Below are 17598 nucleotides of genomic sequence, written 5' to 3' on the forward strand. Positions count from 1 at the left end.
TCAAATAAGTGAATAACAACATCTTAATTGCTAAAATCAAGTGAAACAGCCCAAAATTTTGAAACAACATAAAATGTTTTATCAAAGAAAGAAGATCAAATTAAATTTCAACCAAAAAAGAAACGCTAATAATCATATATCATTAGAGAGTTACAATATAGAAATCTGAACATGAACTATAATAATTATGATTATTTCAGAGAAATACTCACAGTAATTATATTCTAAAGTTATCTTAGGAAAACATCAATAATGACAAGATATGTTTGAACTCAAAATTATGAGTGAATCCAAACATATTCTACACATAAACTTGCAAACATACCTTCACGAAAAAACAGTGAAAAACAAATATGAAGATTAAGGAGAAGCTTAAGGGAGTGAAGAAGATGAGAAGACTAACATAGTAGTAGCCATTGTTGGTGGTTGCCAATGAAAGTGAGTAGTCATCAGCCCAAAGAGAGCCACGGTCAGACCAAGCATCCAAAACCTCTTGATAGTTCAAATTCAAATTCAAAGCCACCATCTTTTCATCTTCCACTTCCCAAAACCCAACATTATTGTTATTACTTTCTTCTTCCCTCTTTACTACCATTTTCTTCACCTCCTCCTCCATTAGGCACTTGTTATTATTGCTTACTACCTTCAATTCATTTTCTGCTTCTGGGAATCGATGATGATCCTCCTCCCATTCCATGAAATCCCAACGAAGCTCTTCATCATCGCCACTACAACTAGTTACCATTCCCTGCTGTGGAGATGGTAACAACTTTTGTTCTTCTTCTTCTTCTTCTTCAACGTCCAAGACTCCTTCAAGTTGCTCCAAGATACTGAATTCTTCATCATCATTATCATGGTATAGTAGTTGGTGGTTATTGGAAAAGGGTAATATGGAGGAGGAGAAAGTAGCTTCTGGCACTTCTTGTTCTTCCTCTTTCTTTGGACTTCTAAGCAGTGAAGTGTATCTCATCTTATCTCTGAAAACGGCTGTTTCTCTTTCTCTATCCTTCCGTGTTTTTGTGTGTCTCCTCTTCAATTTCTATTTGCATAATAATGCATTACACTGATGTTTGTCTATATCTATATCTATATATATATGACTACTATAATTATAAAAACTATCTTTTTAGGGGGGTCAAATGATAACACACTATCTCAATATTTGGCAAATTTATCAATATGCTGTCAGCCAGAGGAATGTTACATTAATAATAATACGAGGAATACTAGGGACCAGCAACTTTTGTGATTTGTAATCATCAAATAGCTATTAATAATAGTTTTAATGGTGTGAGATTTCATCAAATAGCTTATCAAAGTTGCTGGTCCCTAAACTTTTCCTAATAATAATAATAATAATAATAATAATAATAATAATAATAATAATAATATAACCTCTAACAAGAAGAATAAACATGGTCAATTAGTGGAGGAAATAGATAATCCACATATGTATATGTATGGAAGGATAAATAGACATATGGAAAAGTATAAACTAACTCTATATATAGCCAACTTAATATAGCAGTTAATTTTTTAAAAAATCCTAATTTTAAAATTTAAAACACCTAAATATGCACCAACTATTCAAAAAGTCCTGATTTTAAAATTTTAAAATCTAAAATACGCTTCTTCTTCACCTTTCTTCTCATAGTCATAGTGGAATGCTTCCCTGCTGTTGTCACTGCAACCTTGGTGGGCCGGTCTTTTCGTAACTCCCATAAATGTGGCGGTCGCTGCGTTTGTGCTTCCCCAACCATGTTTTGGAGCTTCTTTGTCGCCGAGTTGCGTATTCCTTGATTCCAGATGTGTCGCCTCCACTACTTGTTGTTTCTCATGGATGAGTGGTTAGTGGCAACTCTCCATCAAAATTAGTCACGTTGAACGCAACCCAGAACTCTCCTGTGTTCTCATATGTGGATTTGGATCACAATCAATTTTGCAGCGTCAATAACTTCATCAATTGATGGAGACTCGAAATTAGTCTCTTTGTGAATTATCCTTCTGTTGAAGACAATGTTGATGGCGTTAATCTTATTCTTTGTCAACATAATGATCATGTAAGTTAGTTTAAATGTTTGTATTGTTTGAATTTGAATGTTTTTTTGTCAGGTTTTGTATGTTTATGTAGCGAGTAAGTTGGATTTTTTTCATTATATTTTGGATGTTTCAATATGAATGTGGATATATAGTTATTGGTTGTTAGTTTTCAACATAAATGTAGATAGTTATTAATTGTGGATTTTGTTTTCCAGATCTCATGTTTATTTTGCACGCATTTTGGATGTTTCTTTCTGTAGTATAATGTATGTTTTTATCCTAAATTTGGATATTTATTGGATGTTAGATAGCAGATGCTTCTTTCAAGTCATGTTCATATTTTTTTAAAACATTTTGGTTGTTCTTTTCTTTATTTTTTTTGAGTAAACTACTATTTCTACCAATAAAAGTTCAGAACGCTGACAAATTTATTCATGAATTGATTTTATATCCATGAAAGATGGACTTTTGCAGATAAAATTATCCGAACCCTAAAAAATTAAATATAATTCCCAAATTACCTTCTAATATAACTTAACTCTAACTTCTAATTTAACTTCACGCGCCACTACCCCAATCTCAAACCCTACCACCACTCTCCTCCCCAACTACTGCCATCACCATCACCACCCTTTCTCCTCCCTCCACCTCTTCGACTCTGACCTCAACTGCAAGCTCCGCTTCCCCCTCGCCTTCCTCTCCTTCCAAAACTCCAACTCCGTCGCATCCTCCCCTTCTGTTTCATCCTTCAAAGCACAAATATCCATTCCAAAAATTTCAAATGGAAAAGTAAATAACTAACCCAAAACACACTAGAGTTCCTATCCTCCTCCGAAGCTTCAAAAGCTCAGAACTTGTTTATGGTTTTAGCGTTAAATCAGAAATGGGTAACGAAAAATGAGAGAAGAGTGAAGGGTTTAAAAGGCATCATTGTAAAACCAAGCATTGAAGCCATTGGTGATGGTCCTCATTGAACTCGTCGCCCTCTATTTCTCCGGCAACAACAACCACCAATGGATGAAATTCTCCTCCAATCTTCCCGTGAAACTGTGGAGTTCAGTCCTAATTAGAGACCGTGTCCTCATGCTTTACAAGTTTGACTTGTAGTGGCTAATGGAGGTCGCACGACGGTGCTGATGGTTGGTGGATTGAAGTCGACATTTTTGCTGAACGCGCTGTTCTCAACGATCTTGATTTCATGGTTTGATTTGACGACGATGGAGTGGGAGGAGACAGGGAGGATTCCACCGGAGATATTCCGATGCTTTAGGGAGTCTATCAAGTTCAAGATTTTTGGAGGCGGAGACAGGGTTTCCTTCTTGGCGAACCGGATCGGGAAGAAATTGGTGCTTTGGGACCGGTCCAGGAGCAGTGGAGATGTTGTTGGTGATGGTGATGGCGAAAGTGATGGTGGTAGTTGGAGATGAAAATTGTGGAAGGGTTTGAGAGGGAGTGGTGGTGTAGAATAAAATTAGAAGACAGAGTTAAGTTATATTAGAGAGTAGTTTAAAAATTTTATTTAAATTTTAGGACGGATAATTTTGTCTGCAAAAGTCTATCTTTTGTGGGTATAAAGTCAATTTTATTTTTTTATGGGTAGATTTGTCAGCATTCTGAACTTTCATAGATAGAAATAGTAGTTTACTCAGTTTTTTTTTTCTAGTAGTCTCATGTACTTCGTTTTGTATGATTTGTTAATAAGGTTTTGTATGTTTATATAGTAGGCATGCATTTTGGATTTTTTTTTGTTATATAATGGATATTTTTAGTATGATTTTTACATGTTTATTGGTTAGTTGATTTTGGATTTTTTTGGTTCTTTTTTTGGATGTTCTTTTTCTGTCTTATCTAATGGTTCACATTTCGGTTGGGTTTGGACATTTTTTGTTCCAGTTTTTGTATCTTCATTTTTCAAGCATTTTGGATGTTTCTTTTTGTTATATATTGAATGTTTTAAATATGATATTATATGTTTATTGATGGTTAGATTTCGGATGTTTCTCTTATGTCATGTTCGAAGTTTCTTTTTCAATGTTTTGGTTGTAGTTTTGTTCTTTTTTTTTTCTAGTAGTATATTTCGTATATTTATTTAGCATTCATTTTGGATGTTTATTTTTGTTATATAGTGGATGTTTTTAGTATGATTTTGAATGTTTATTAGTTATTAGATTTCAGATGTTTCTTTTTACTCATCTTTCAAAAGTTGGTTTTTAATGTTTGGGTTATTTTTTCTTTATGTTATCCGAATATATGTTTAGGTTGTGATTACACAAAAAAAAACACTTAAAAATCAGCCTAAAGTCTCATAAGCACTCTTTTTGTGTTTAAATTATTTTACAGGTGCCTGATCACACTGACATTCGTTAAAAGGAAATCCCAACTATAGGAATGTGTTTTGATTTGCTAGAGTGGGAACATGAATTTTATGCGAATTGTGAAAAGAAAGTAGGGTTTGTTATTAAAGTCAAAAACACAAATTTTGACAAGATGAATAAGAAACAAAAGGTACCAATTAACCAATCCATTAGTTGTAGTCGAGAAGGTTATCGCACGTCTCGTGTGAGGGCAGCAGCTCAAGCAAATATAATAACTACTACGAAATACAAAGCAAGGATGTGTGTCATGTTCGATAGGGAAAAATGGAATTAGATGGTGTCGAGGTTAGGCATTCGCATCATTGTTCTTCTAAAAAATCAATTAAATACCATGAATACAGATAGCTTACCATCCATGCAAAGTGTGTCATTGATGATAATGATGAGACTGACATACAACCCAACAAAACCTACCTTGCACTCGCTAATGAAGTGGATGGTTCTTCAAACTTGTGTTTCTCAAAAAAGGATATGAGAAATTACATTATAAGAAAACTCCATTCTACTGATGATAATGTTGACTTGAAAGAAATGTTAAAGTATTTCTTGTGGATGAAAGATATCAATCCAAACTTCTTTATGCAATAGACATTGATGAGAGTTACAAGTTGAAAAGTGCACTCTGGGTAGATGAAAAGTGCAAAGCATCGTATGAATACTTTGGTGATATGGTATCTTTTCATACCATATACAAGAAAAATAAGTATCTGTACTTTTGTTTATATTTTAATTTTATTCATTAACACACTTTGGTTTCTTAAATGTGTTATTTCATTATTGGTGGTTGGCTTTGTTGTAGGCATGCACTACCATTTACATCTTTTGTCGGTGTTAACCACCATGGAAAGTCTACTCTTTTTGGTTGTGCTCTTTTAGGAAATGAGGATATCCCAAGCTTTGAATGGATACCTACGCATTGGGTGAAATGTATGGGAATTGTGCCACAGGGCATCATCACGAACCAATGCAAGGCCATGTTTGGTGCAATTAAAAAAGGTCTTACCATATACTCATCACAGACGGTGCATATGGCACATCATGAAGAAGATACCCCAGAAGCACCTAGGTTACTCTTGCTACAAAGATTTGCATGCTGACATGAGTGATATCATATGGAACTCTGGTTCTGTGGCCTCATTCGAGAGTGAGTGACCCAAATTCATAGAAACCTATGACTTAGGTCACAACAAATGGATTTCAGGTTCATTGCTAGTCACCTTGATTAAACTTATTTGCTAATTACTTCTGGATGTTTCTTTTTGCATATTTTAGATGTTCTTTTTCCTGTATTTTTTGGATGTTTCTGTTTGCACAGTTGACAATGTTTCTTTCAATTATATTTTTGGTGTCTCTTTTATCATTATAGGTGTAGACCTTTATGATAATCGAGGGGTGTGGATTCCAATCTTCTTCCAAGGCGATTTCTAGGCTGGTATAAGGAGTACTCAAAGGAGTGAAAGTATGCACGCATTTTATGGTGGGTTTTTACATGGCAAGAGTAGCTTGATTCAGTTTGTCCATAAGTATGATAATGTTCTTGGAAACAAAGAGCAAAAAAAATTGGAAGACGACGTTGCAGACTCTAAAAGGGTTATTCTTTGTGTATCTAACTCTACCATTGAGCAATAATTTCAACAAGAGTACACCTGCAAAATGATTAGACTCACCAAGTGGAATTTATAAAGAAGGGTGATTGCAGGTTCCGTGTTGTGTTACAAGAGGGTGATGCATTTTGTTTGAAAATGGATGAGCAGAAACTAATTTCTAATGAGGTTGTGTGCAGTACTTACGGAGTTGTGTTTGATTCTCTGACTCATAATATTCGGTATGAATGCAGCAAAAAAGAAGAAAAATGCATCCTTGCCAGGTAGATGACTTACAACGACCTTCAGGTTTGGACTAATCAATCAAGAAAGCCATGGAAAAAAAAGAAGAAAAATGGATCTGTGGTTTGTGTCTACCTTAGTTATTTCAAATGATTCTGTTTTCTACAGTTTTTGAATCTTACTTGATGTAACTTGTGGATGTTCTTTCAATTTTCCATATTTTTTTTCAGGACGCAGTTGACATGGAAGAAAATAACATTCCACAAGCTATTGTAAATGAATGCTTAAGTGGACCTATTGCACTAAATGACCCTAACAATATGGTGGATTCATGTCTTTATTAAAACTCTTTTGGAAATTCTTAGTATATTGTAAGTAGGGGTTGTGCATGTTGTTCTTTGATTTTTTTTTTTCATGTTTAGTTGCATATGATGTATTTAAAATAACAAGTACAGAACATTCGTAATATATGTAGCACTTTTTTGTCATTTCTTTTTGTTTTTTTAATTCCCAACAACAAACATTCAACTTAATGGAAGAAACATTTAAAACCATGAGATGGGCTGAGTTATCGGAGTTGTATGTTATAGTTTGTCTTCAAAATAACACTTGAAATACTTAACATAAGAAATCTAGGTAACCATCACTTTCTTTAGGTAGCATTTGTTTTGAAGTACTGGGACGGTGACTGAGAGACTAGGACTCAGTATCCTGTTTGTTAGCCCAGAGACTGATACTAAAAGTTCAGTCTCTGTCTCTAAAATTTCAGTATTTCAGTACCTCCAAAAAGTAAGGACACTTGAGACTGAGACAAAGACTGAAATTTAACTAATAATTTTTTTTCCAAAAACACCCTCAATCCAATTTTATAATTCCAAATTCACCATCTTCACAAATCTAATTAGGTATCCTTCTCATGTGTTCGTATTATTAAATGCTGGACCACCATCGAAGAGACATTTGTAAAGCCTCTGCCATATCGTTGCCTTCAGGACTACCATTTCCTACTCCTCATCGTAGCCACTGTGATCATGGTTAGTCGCCATCGCATCTTCATCTTCGTAGTCACTGTGTTTGCGTTTGTTCATATTCTCATCTTCTATCCTCTCTTTGCTTGTCTTCTCTTCTTTGTTCGTATTTTTGTCGTGAATGGCTTCTTTTCTCTTGGGTTTTATGGGAGCACTTTCTTCTTATACTCTCTATGTATGAAGCTTGTCTTTTCTGGGTTTTTCTTTTTGTTGCAAAATTCTTTTTACATGAGGTTGCAGACCGTACATAATTTGTTGCAGAATTTATTGTTGCTTTTGTTTTTGAAGAATTTGTTTTACATGAAGCTTATCTTTTCTGGGTTCAATTTTTTGTGATTAATTCTATATTTCAGTGTGATTAATTATTTGTATGAAGGTTGTCTTCTCTGTATTCAATTTTTTGGGATTAATTTTATTCATTGTGAATTTGTTATATCTTCAATTTGTTACCGATTTGTTACTAAAGAGTGAGATGCAGTGATGAATTTATTAGTAAAATCAGAGTACTCATGAAGAAGAAGTTACCTTGATGAATTTCTATCTATTATAATTATGCCTGAATCTTCCTTTAATTTTACATGAATCTTTCTTCAGCTTGTTTTTGTTTTGAATAATTTGTTTTACATGAAGCTTGTCTTCTCTGGGTTCAATTTTTCTGTGATTAATTATATATATGAATGTGATTAATTATTTATATGAAGTTTGTTTTCTCTGTATTAAATTTGTTGAGATTAATTCTAGTGTTTCCAAATTTATTATATCTTTAATTTGTTAGTGATTTGTTAGTTGTTGCTAAAGAGTGAGATGCATTGATGAATTTGTTATTAAAATGAGAGTACTCATGAAGAATAAATTATCTTGATGAATTTCTGCCCTATTAAAACTTGGTCAGTTTGGTGCATCTAGCTTGTTTGCAATAGTTTTAATTGAACTTTTTATTATATATGCATGAATCTTCCTTTAATTTTACATGAATCTTCCTTTAGCTTGTTGTTTTTGTTTTGAAGAATTTGTTTTACATGAAGCTTGTCTTCTCTGAATTCAATTTTTTTGTGATTAATTATTTGTATGAAACTTGTCTTCTCTGTATTCAATTTTTTGAGATTAATTCTAGACTTTCTAAATTTATTATATCTTCAATTTGTTACTGATTTGTTAGTTGTTACTAAAGAGGGAGATGCATTGATAAATTTGTTATTAAAATGAGAGTACTCATGTAGAAGAAGTTATCTTGATGAATTTCTGTCCTATTAAAACTTGGCCAGTTTGGTGCATCTAGCTTATTGGCAATAGTTTTAATTGAACCTTTTATTATATATGCCTGAATCTTCTTCTAATTTTACATGAATCTTTCTTTAGCTTCTTGATTTTTTTTTGAAGAATTTGTTTTACATGAAGCTTGTCTTCTCTGAGTTCAATTTTTTTGTGATTAATTTTATATATGAACGTGATTAATTATTTGTATGAAACTTGTCTTCTCTATATTCAATTTTTTTGAGATTAATTATAGTCTTTCTAAATTTATTATATCTTTAATTTGTTACTAATTTGTTAGTTGTTACTAAAGAGGGAGATGCATTGATCAATTTGTTATTAAAATGAGAGTACTCATGAAGAAGAAGTTATCTTGATGAATTTCTGTCCTATTAAAACTTGGTCAGTTTAGTGCATTTATCTTATTGGCAATAGTTTTACTTGAACCTTTTATTATATATGCTTGAATCTTCTTCTAATTTTACATGAATCTTTCTTTAGCTTCTTATTTTTTTTGAATAATTTGTTTTGCATGAAGCTTGTCATCTTTGGGTTCAATTTTCTTGATTAATTTTATATATGAACATGATTAATTATTTGTATGAAGTTTGTCTTCTCTGTATTTAATTTTTGGAGAGTAATTATATTCTTTCTAAATTTGTTATATCTTTAATTTGTTACTGATTTGTTAGTTGTTACTAAAGAGTGAGACGTATTGATGAATTTGTTATTTGAATGAGTATCTCTAATTTCATTTTTTATTAGATAAAGTTGAATATTTATGCCTTTTTTGAATGAAATGACTTTGCTAGGAGGGAATGGAGTGATCGAAAATTTTTAAGCGATGCGTATCTTTTTATGAAGACATGAGAGGGGAGCATGATAATTTGATGATGTTCTTTGTTCTTACATTGTTTGTGTACTTTAAGGATAGTAGTAGTGGGCAAGTGTCGTTAGGCGGAAGAATGAATAATAAAATTAGACGTGATGCTTTAGAGCGTATTATTGGCAAGGGTGATAGAAATTATATTTGGGAGTTGAGAATGAACACAAATGCCTTTGCTAATTTGTGTGAGTTGCTCCAAGTTCAAGGATGACTTCGAGAGGATGGTCAAGTAAGCTTGTCGAAGCAAGTTGCAACTTTTTTAATTATCTTAGCGCATCACAAAAAAAAATCGTAGTCTACAAGTTAGATTTTGTAGGTTCGGAGAAACAGTTAGTAAGTATTTCAATAATTTTTTAAAGGCTGTTATACGTATCCAAAGCATTTTGTTCGCCAAGGCTTCTCCGGTTGAAGAGGATTGTGTAGACCCCACCCGGAGGAGGTTTAAGGTATAACTACTAGATTATGTATATAATTTCTTGTTCGGCTGGAAGGATTGTGTATCTAAGTATCATAATTTTCTATGGATTATAGGGTTGCTTGGGAGCATTAGATGACACTTATATAGAGACGACAGTCCCTGAGTCTGAAAAGTCAAGATATCGAACAAGAAAGGGTAAAATCTGTACCAACGTCTTAGGAGTGTGTAACCGGGAAATGAGCTTTGTTTATGTACTTAGTGGATGAGAGGGATCGGAATATGATTCAAGAATACTTCGAGATGCAGTTACTCGTCGTAACAGTCTCAGGATACCACACAGTAATTAAGCCACTATTAGATTTAGACATATAGCTTTTGTTTACGGTAGTTAAGCTTACGATGTTTGTATTAATTGTTTATAGGTAATTACTATTTAGTTGATGCTGGTTACACTAATGGTCCTGGGTTTCTAGCACCGTATAGAGGCACTCGCTATCATGTTAGAGAGTGGGCCCAAGGAGCACGTGCACCTCGCAATTATAGGAGTATTTTAATAGGAAACATTCTTCTGCTAGGAATATTATTGAGCGATGCTTTGGGTTGCTCAAGAAGAGATGGTCAATCTTAAGAAATCCTAGCTTTTACCCTCTAAAGACATAAAGTCAGATTATAATTGCTTGTTGTTTGTTGCAAAATTTTATTCGGAAGAATATGGATACGGATTCGGAAGAACAAACTAGACTATTAGATGAATTTTTACCTGATGGAGAGGATACGCCGAATGGTATGATTAATGTTGTTGAAAATACGAATGAATGGACACAATGGCGTGACAACATGGCAATTGAGATGTATGAAGAGTGGCAAGCGAGTTGCATGGAATAGGAGTAGCTTCTAGGCCTAGTTTGCATTCCCGTTGTTTATGTTTGCATCGAATTTATGTTTTAATAGCTTAATTTGTGTTTGAAAGACTTGTTGTGATAGTAGTGTAAGACTTATTAATGGAATTTTAAGAGTTGTTGTGAATCGATACATGGATACTGTAATTGACATTTATTCTGTATTTATAAGAATTTTTGTTGATGGTTATTGTTGACTGTTGTGATAGTATTGGATTGTACAATATCTTCATGTTTACTTTTTCTTAGGTGATGATGGACAAACGCATATGGCGTGATGAAGAAACTGAAGCATTTGTTGGCTTCATGGAGGAGTTTGTTGTTGATGGTCAGAAGGCTGATTATCGTCAACTCAAACCCGAAACTTTTGAAAAACTAGCTTTGAAGATGCTGGAGGCCTTCCCAAATTATACCCTAACCACCAAACATTGCAAGAATAAGCATAAGCGGCTAAAGGAGAAGTATTAGTATGCTTCCGAGATGCTTGCATGCAGTGGATTTGGCTGGAATTCCAAAAAACAATGTGTCGTGGTTGACAGCAAAGATGTCCTTGATGCATGGATGAAGGTCCTGTTTCAATTTAACTCAAGTTGAATGATTTGTCACTGTAGACTGTATATTCAGGACAACCTTTTTTTTGTTGCAGGCACACCCGACCAAATTCTATACTCCTGGGAAGCCATTCCCTTTGTTTCATCAGTTGGAAGGTATATTCGGAAAGGACAGAGCCACGGGGGCAGGTGCAGTCAGTGGTTTTGACGCAGAGGAACAAGTCGATGAAGAAATTGAAGACCAGACTCAAGGATTTTACGACTCTGACATGTCTGCAAATCCAACAATTGACAGAGGGCAAGGACAAGCGTCACACTCTAATGTTGGTGCAGGTCCAGGTAACACAAGGCATTCTAGTAGGAAGAGGAGGCAAACTGATCTCCTAGAGAGGATGGCTGAGCATATCCAGCAATCCAGTGTTACCCAATCACAGAATGCCCAATTAATTGCTGATGCTCTCGTCGGTGTGAATGGGAAGTTTAAGATCGGTGAGAAGCTTGAACAGCTTGGGTTCAGAGAGGATGAGGTGGTGCAGGTCGTATTGAAGTTTTCTGAAAATCCGCATCTATGTGCTCACTTCTGGGGTTTGATAGATTCTCAGAAGAGTGCTCTTGTGCGATCCATTATCTTTTAGGATGAGTACTTATTGTCTGAAGTTGTGATTTCTATAGGAAACTTGTTACGTGGTTTAGTATAATATTTTAGAACTTAGTTAGCATGATTTAGGATTAACAATGTTTTGGTATTAATTAGATAGTCAAAACGGTATTACTTGTCTTTTGAATTGGCAATAAGAATCTATGATGATGACGTACTTTATTTCTCAAAGTCATGCTCCCTGATTCTGTTTCTTAGCAACAAGAATTTACAATTATATCTCAAGTGTTACTCCATCGATTTTATTTGTTAGAAATACAATTTAATGTATCTTGGATGATAAATATATACCAGCAGCATTGTCCTGGATGATAAATATATATTAACTATACAATTTATCCATTCTTAATGAACATATATATTCAGCAACATTGTCATTCACATGATGATGTGTGGATTTTAGATTTACTTTAATTATACAGTTTCAAATTGATAATTTTTTTCAATTTGGGAACTCGATCAATCCACAATATAATTGCCTCTGGGAAATGGAATGACAATAGACTTCTGCTTATTAAAAGGATTAGTATTTTTTGCCTCTTCATTTGACTCAATTCATTGTACAAAATGATTTTTCTTTTTTAAATATATTGAAAGCATGTTTGGTGTTAAATATTCTTTTAGTAATTTCTTGTGCAACCTTTTCTAAAAGTAACTTATAAATGGGAACCGAAGGAAGAATGCTTGATGGTTTTCCAAGATATTTATTCATGTTAAAGAGATTTTTAAAGCATGTGGGTATGTATTTCTAAAGTCTGAAGGCATCTCATATGGTAAAATTGATGAAAGACAATGTCACAGTTCTTTCATTTAGCATAAGCAAATAAGCAAACGGTACGTTATTTTCATTGCCAATAAGTTCCAAAATGCCAGAGATTTCAGATGTAATTGAATGAACACCTAGCACTTTGTAGTACTTGTAAATAAGGTTTTCGACATGTCCACAATAATGTCACATCCAGCCAAACTTGTAAAATAAAACTATACTATCTTACAACTTGCATTGCTAGAGTAGCATAGCAGAAACTCTAACAAATAATTATAATTACTTTAAAAACATGATGCTAACAATAATGTAATTTTACATTTTTACTATTGAGCGTCGATGAGATCAAGGCTTTGTAGCTTTATATGCAACTCTCCACTTTCAAGTGCCCATAGTTTACTAAATAGTAAATACTATCATCTTTCAGCATCTCCCTTCATTCCATTATATTATTCTTTTGTTCACAAGTTCATCAATGCCTCCTTCAAGATCAGATCAACCTTCAGTTTGAGAAATATGTATGCTGGAAGTTTTGCAGCTTCGGTTTCTGGGGCTGGCTATATTGGTTTAAAGGCCAACTCTTCAAATCTTTATACTACTACGTGCAAGAAAAAGAACATAGTCTCCAATGGTTCCAAAACTCACTGCATGAAGGTGAGAAGAATTCATATATATATAATTCGCTCCTTCTTGTTTTTAAATTAAGAACAAACATGGAATCCAATCAACAATAAACATATACATTACCTTTGGGAAGTTTTTGAAATAATGATACAAATATAACACTTGCAAGTAATAACTGTAGCACATCAAAGAGGGAGGCTTCTTCTTCATTCACCTGACAAAATCTCATATAGAGCCACGGAATTTATAAAATTGAACGGTAATGAAAGGAAAAGGTTGGACAATCCTAACTAATTATCTCGGTCAAAATTTTGAATTGACAAATGCTTGTTGCTTAAAACATTTTCTAAAAGGAGGTCAGTTAAAAGAATGAGCTTATCGACATTAACTTGTTGAAAAACATTACATAAATACTAATCAAAGAAATGACAGTCTGAAAGAGAAGCTCACCCAGTCATGACAAGCAACAAGAAAATGGTCTGCTCCCCTAGTTCTATTCCAGAATCGATATCTTCTTGCGATTAAATGCACATACCTCTCTAGGTATTGCTCCATCTGCTTACCATTAAGCTTTTGTTCAGCAAGAGTAATTCTTAGCTTTTGTGAACTGAATGGCAGGTAAAACAAATGAGCTCTGCGAGGATCCTTCACTATGAACCGTTTATTTCCCTCCAGGGCATATATCCCTTTCCAAACACCAACGTAAGCTTTAAAATCAGTTTCAAACCTAGATAATCTTAAGAAAAATTATCAACTTTGATCTTCAGAAAAATTAACTAGCAAACAAGGAAAAATAATAAGATTTTGTACCTACATGAGTATAACGGCGACAATCGAGAGAGAAGGAGAGGAGAGAAGAGACACAGCTCCGAGGAAAGCGTAGAGCAGAACGGCGGCAACGCTGGCGAGGCAGACGTAGAGGTAGAGGCGGGGAACGACACAACAACCTGAGCCTCACCAGTAACTGACGGCGCAATTGACAAGCATCAGAGAAGCTGTGGCGTACCTTACCCGACGGGATCGTTGGCGCTGCTTCCGGCGGCGAGATTGACATGTGATTCCTTCACTTCTCGGTTGGAGCTCAGGAGAAAGGGGATGGAAATTGAAACGGGATTTAGGTTAGGGTTTCATTTTACAATTAGGGGTGTTTTTGTAATTTGGAACACTTTAGTCTCAATTTCTATATCAAACCAAACAGAATACTGAGACATAACTCAGTCCTGTATATTTTTTTACCAAACATAATACTGAGACTTATTTAAATTATTTTAGCCTCTGTCTCTGAGTCTCTGTCTCTCAGTCTCAATCTTTCTATCTCTGTCTCTCAACCAAACGCTACCTTAGTTAACATTTTAAGAAACTAACTAACTTTATAACAAAATGTTGAATGAGAAAAAATATCCAAAATCATTTAAAAAATATCAAAAACTTAACAGAGGTATTGTTTCCTTTCATTTATTTTTTATTGTATATTCCCAAAAAAAATATGAAACCTTTAAATGTCAACATTCAAAATCTAGGTATAAAAAAACATCCGAAGTGATGTGTTCTTTTTTAACCATAATTAAGGGGAATTTTTTCTATTATAAAATCAAAATATTTTTTATTTCCAAATAAAAATTAAACATGTTGAGTTAGAAAAATAATTAACACTTTGATGATGACAAACATGATTAAGTTGGGTTATTAACCCAAATGGTTTTTGATGAATTGGTTCAAGTGTGCAGGCCCATTTGGTTTTTGTTGCAGTCCAAACCAATAAAGCAAAGTGATCCAAGTGAAATCAAAACTAAGTCCAATATCAATCAAGCAAAAGAAAAGCTACCCGAAGCTAAACTTCACAAGTTTAGTTTAGGCAAACACCATAGAGAGAGATAGCTTCACCTTTGAACTTAAACACTAAAAAAGAAGGAAAGAGAAAGTAAAACAAGAAAGCAATGTCCAATCAAGCAAATCAAAAGCATGTTAAACTAATTCAGAGGTTAAAGGTAATTTGTTTCCGTTTGCATACAAGTTAATTTCTTCACTTCTTCTCCAACTTTCTGCACCACCATTTTGGGTAACAACAAAAAATAAGTGGTGGCTGAGTTTTCTCTACTATAAATCAATGGTTTACATTGTTACTTGGAGCCAAGCACAATTTCAAAGGTTTGTGTTTGGGTTTATCACTTAGAAACAAATTTATGCTACTCTGTCCTCCTCGGTCAAGTAAATAACTAGAGTCAAAATCCCTAATTTTTGGGGTTGATTGAAGAAAGAGAAGGAAAAGATGACATGTGATTCAAAAACCAAGAAGTTGACCTTTGAAGGAACCTTAGCCTTAGTTCATAATAAGGTACAAAAGGGAAAAATGATTCTAATTAGAGAATTAAGGAGAGAGAACCAGAATATGAGTTTGTTTTGAAAGCTTCACTGAGAGAGTTCAACATTTTGGATAGTATTTCTACATCAAAGAAACATTCTGCCAAGATGAAGAGCTTCTTTAGAAAGAGTTGAATCTAGTTTAACTTATAGCACAAAAGCTGTGAATCATCATCTCCTTCATTGTTTACTGTTTGTATTTCTGTTTCAATGTATATCTTTCTTTGTATTCTGTTTGAGATAAAAGGAAAGAAAGAGAGGCATTGAGAAAAAACCATATAGTAAAAAAGGCTGAGAGAAACACTTGAGAGAAAAGGCAAGAGTGATTTCAGATTTCTTTTGGTTGTTTTTCTGTTTTGTATCAAGTTCCTGTGAGGTACCCCTTGCTAAGTTGGGTAATCACTTAGTGTGTCCAGTTTAGATAGTTGCATTACCAAATCAAGTTTACGTTGAAGCTTGATGAGTCTCAGATAAGATTATGTTGAGTCCTAGAGAATTGGTTTATATAATACTTAAATGATAGTGAAAATTCCACCAACGTTGTGGTGGAGACTGGATGTAGGTTGCATTGCATAAGAAAACTGAACTAGGATATATGACTGTGTCACATTCTTCTTCCCTGCTCTATTTTGTTTTTCTGGTTTTATGAGACAAAACAAAATTGTCTCCTGCATTATCCGCTGCGCAGACTGTAACACGACATAGTACCCTGCTTCAGCTGCAACAATTCAAGCTCCTTGGCCGTCCTAGCAGAAGTCGGAAAGTACTTCTTATAGAACTTCTCTTGGAAGACATCCCAGGTGATATAATCATCACCCTGCTGCAGAAGACGACGGATACCTTGCCACCAATGCGACGCTTCACCTGTGAGCATATAGGTAGCGAACTCGACACGCTGTCCTTCAGGTACCACTTGTGCTTGCAGTGCTCGCTCTATAGCCTGAAACCCAAAGTTATGGTGGTTTGAAGATCAAGTGAGAGAAGGAAGTTGAGAGAGTGTTCTTCCCCCTTCCATCTCAATTTTCAGCGTGTTTTGGTGTTGTGTGAGGAGAGAGAGTGCTGAAAACTAGGGTTTTGGTTTAGTTATGTTGGGCCAAGGGCCCACTTTGGATCCGGTTGGTCCGGTTTGGCCCGTTCGGTCCAATCTTGGTCCGATTTCTATAAAATTGGTACCGAAATTCTCGTCTCAATTTCCTCTATCACATTTAGCCATAAAAATAATATTTTTGGCTTTCTAGAATAAATTCTCATTTATGGGTTAATTAGCCATTAATTAACCGGGTCTTACACAGACAAATCAGAAGCCAAGTTATAATTTTTGGTTTTAAGGGTAAATTAGTCAAAGTTAAAGAAGGGCATAGATTCAACCCCTCATTCTCTAAGCATTCTAGAACCTTTAAAACAAACTTTAATTTCAAAGATCCAATTTTTTTTGGCATCTGGCCCAAGTTTGCTGCACCCCTCAGCAGACCATATTATTTTCACAAGGTTCGCCGCCCCCTTGGGCGAACTTCAAGGTGCATCCTCAATAAAATCCCATTGAGGCTGGTTGGTCACCAAAATCACTACTAGTAACTCATCCATTTCCTTTTATTTTATTTTCTGTTTACTCTATACAATGTCTGAAATTCCATGGTTATCCATTTATTATGATGGTGAAATAGTATATGATCAAGAAAAATCTATCGTGTTTAGTTCTGCTCAACTAGTATTTGCATATATGCCACCTGAAGTCGAATGTCTAACAACATTGAAGAATTTGATGATGTATGCCATTGGTCAATAACACACGAAAAGAGTAAAAAAAAAATCTACTACAGATATCTGTCCAAAGTTGATAACAACTTGTTTTACAAAAGGTATATCATATATTACAATTGTTTATTATTATTTTATTATTTTGTTATTTGAT

The 17598-nt window shown here is 34.3% G+C and overlaps 2 protein-coding genes across 5 annotated transcripts in view; both read right to left on the reverse strand.

Moving 5' to 3' along the window:
• Nucleotides 1-1799, reverse strand: part of LOC107608058 (zinc finger protein CONSTANS-LIKE 6) — a 2320-nt gene extending 521 nt beyond the window's left edge. Inside the window, exons 1-2 of one of the 2 annotated variants that reach the window (XM_016309947.2) lie at nucleotides 1641-1775; nucleotides 404-1039 (exon numbers count right to left, since the gene is read on the reverse strand). In XM_016309947.2, the coding sequence (XP_016165433.2) occupies nucleotides 404-1039; nucleotides 1641-1760 (756 nt within the window). In that variant the 5' untranslated portion in view covers nucleotides 1761-1775. Of the gene's footprint in view, nucleotides 1-403; nucleotides 1040-1640 lie in introns of both variants that reach the window. The other variant, XM_021107492.1, reaches the window with a different exon arrangement.
• On the reverse strand, nucleotides 12760-14484 carry LOC107609918 (probable glycosyltransferase At5g20260). 3 transcript variants are annotated; one of them, XR_002351262.1, is made up of 4 exons: nucleotides 14136-14484; nucleotides 13776-14052; nucleotides 13449-13539; nucleotides 12760-13345 (listed from the first exon to the last, which is right to left on the reverse strand). XR_002351262.1 is itself a non-coding variant. In XM_016311975.2 (4 exons), the coding sequence occupies exons 1-4, from the start codon at nucleotides 14377-14379 to the stop codon at nucleotides 13284-13286; spliced, it is 633 nt and encodes a 210-aa protein (XP_016167461.1). In that variant the 5' UTR covers nucleotides 14380-14477; the 3' UTR covers nucleotides 12760-13283. The 3 variants fall into 3 exon arrangements, 1 of the variants encoding a protein (XP_016167461.1); XR_001613318.2 differs by having other exon boundaries at nucleotides 13776-14011; nucleotides 14140-14478; XM_016311975.2 differs by having other exon boundaries at nucleotides 13776-14011; nucleotides 14136-14477.

The sequence above is a fragment of the Arachis ipaensis genome, chromosome B07, assembly GCF_000816755.2.
Source record: "Arachis ipaensis cultivar K30076 chromosome B07, Araip1.1, whole genome shotgun sequence".
In the NCBI taxonomy this organism is placed as follows: Eukaryota; Viridiplantae; Streptophyta; class Magnoliopsida; order Fabales; family Fabaceae; genus Arachis; species Arachis ipaensis.

Excerpts from the sequence above, each read along its gene's own strand:
- LOC107609918 (XM_016311975.2), bottom strand. The coding sequence starts at position 14,379 with ATGTCAATCTCGCCGCCGGAAGCAGCGCCAACGATCCCGTCGGGTAAG. Across the intron at positions 14,012-14,135 it reads TCGCCGTTATACTCATGTAG|GGATATATGCCCTGGAGGGA; the intron begins GTACAAAATCTT and ends GTGTTTGGAAAG. Across the intron at positions 13,540-13,775 it reads TTGTTGCTTGTCATGACTGG|GTGAATGAAGAAGAAGCCTC; the intron begins GTGAGCTTCTCT and ends AGATTTTGTCAG.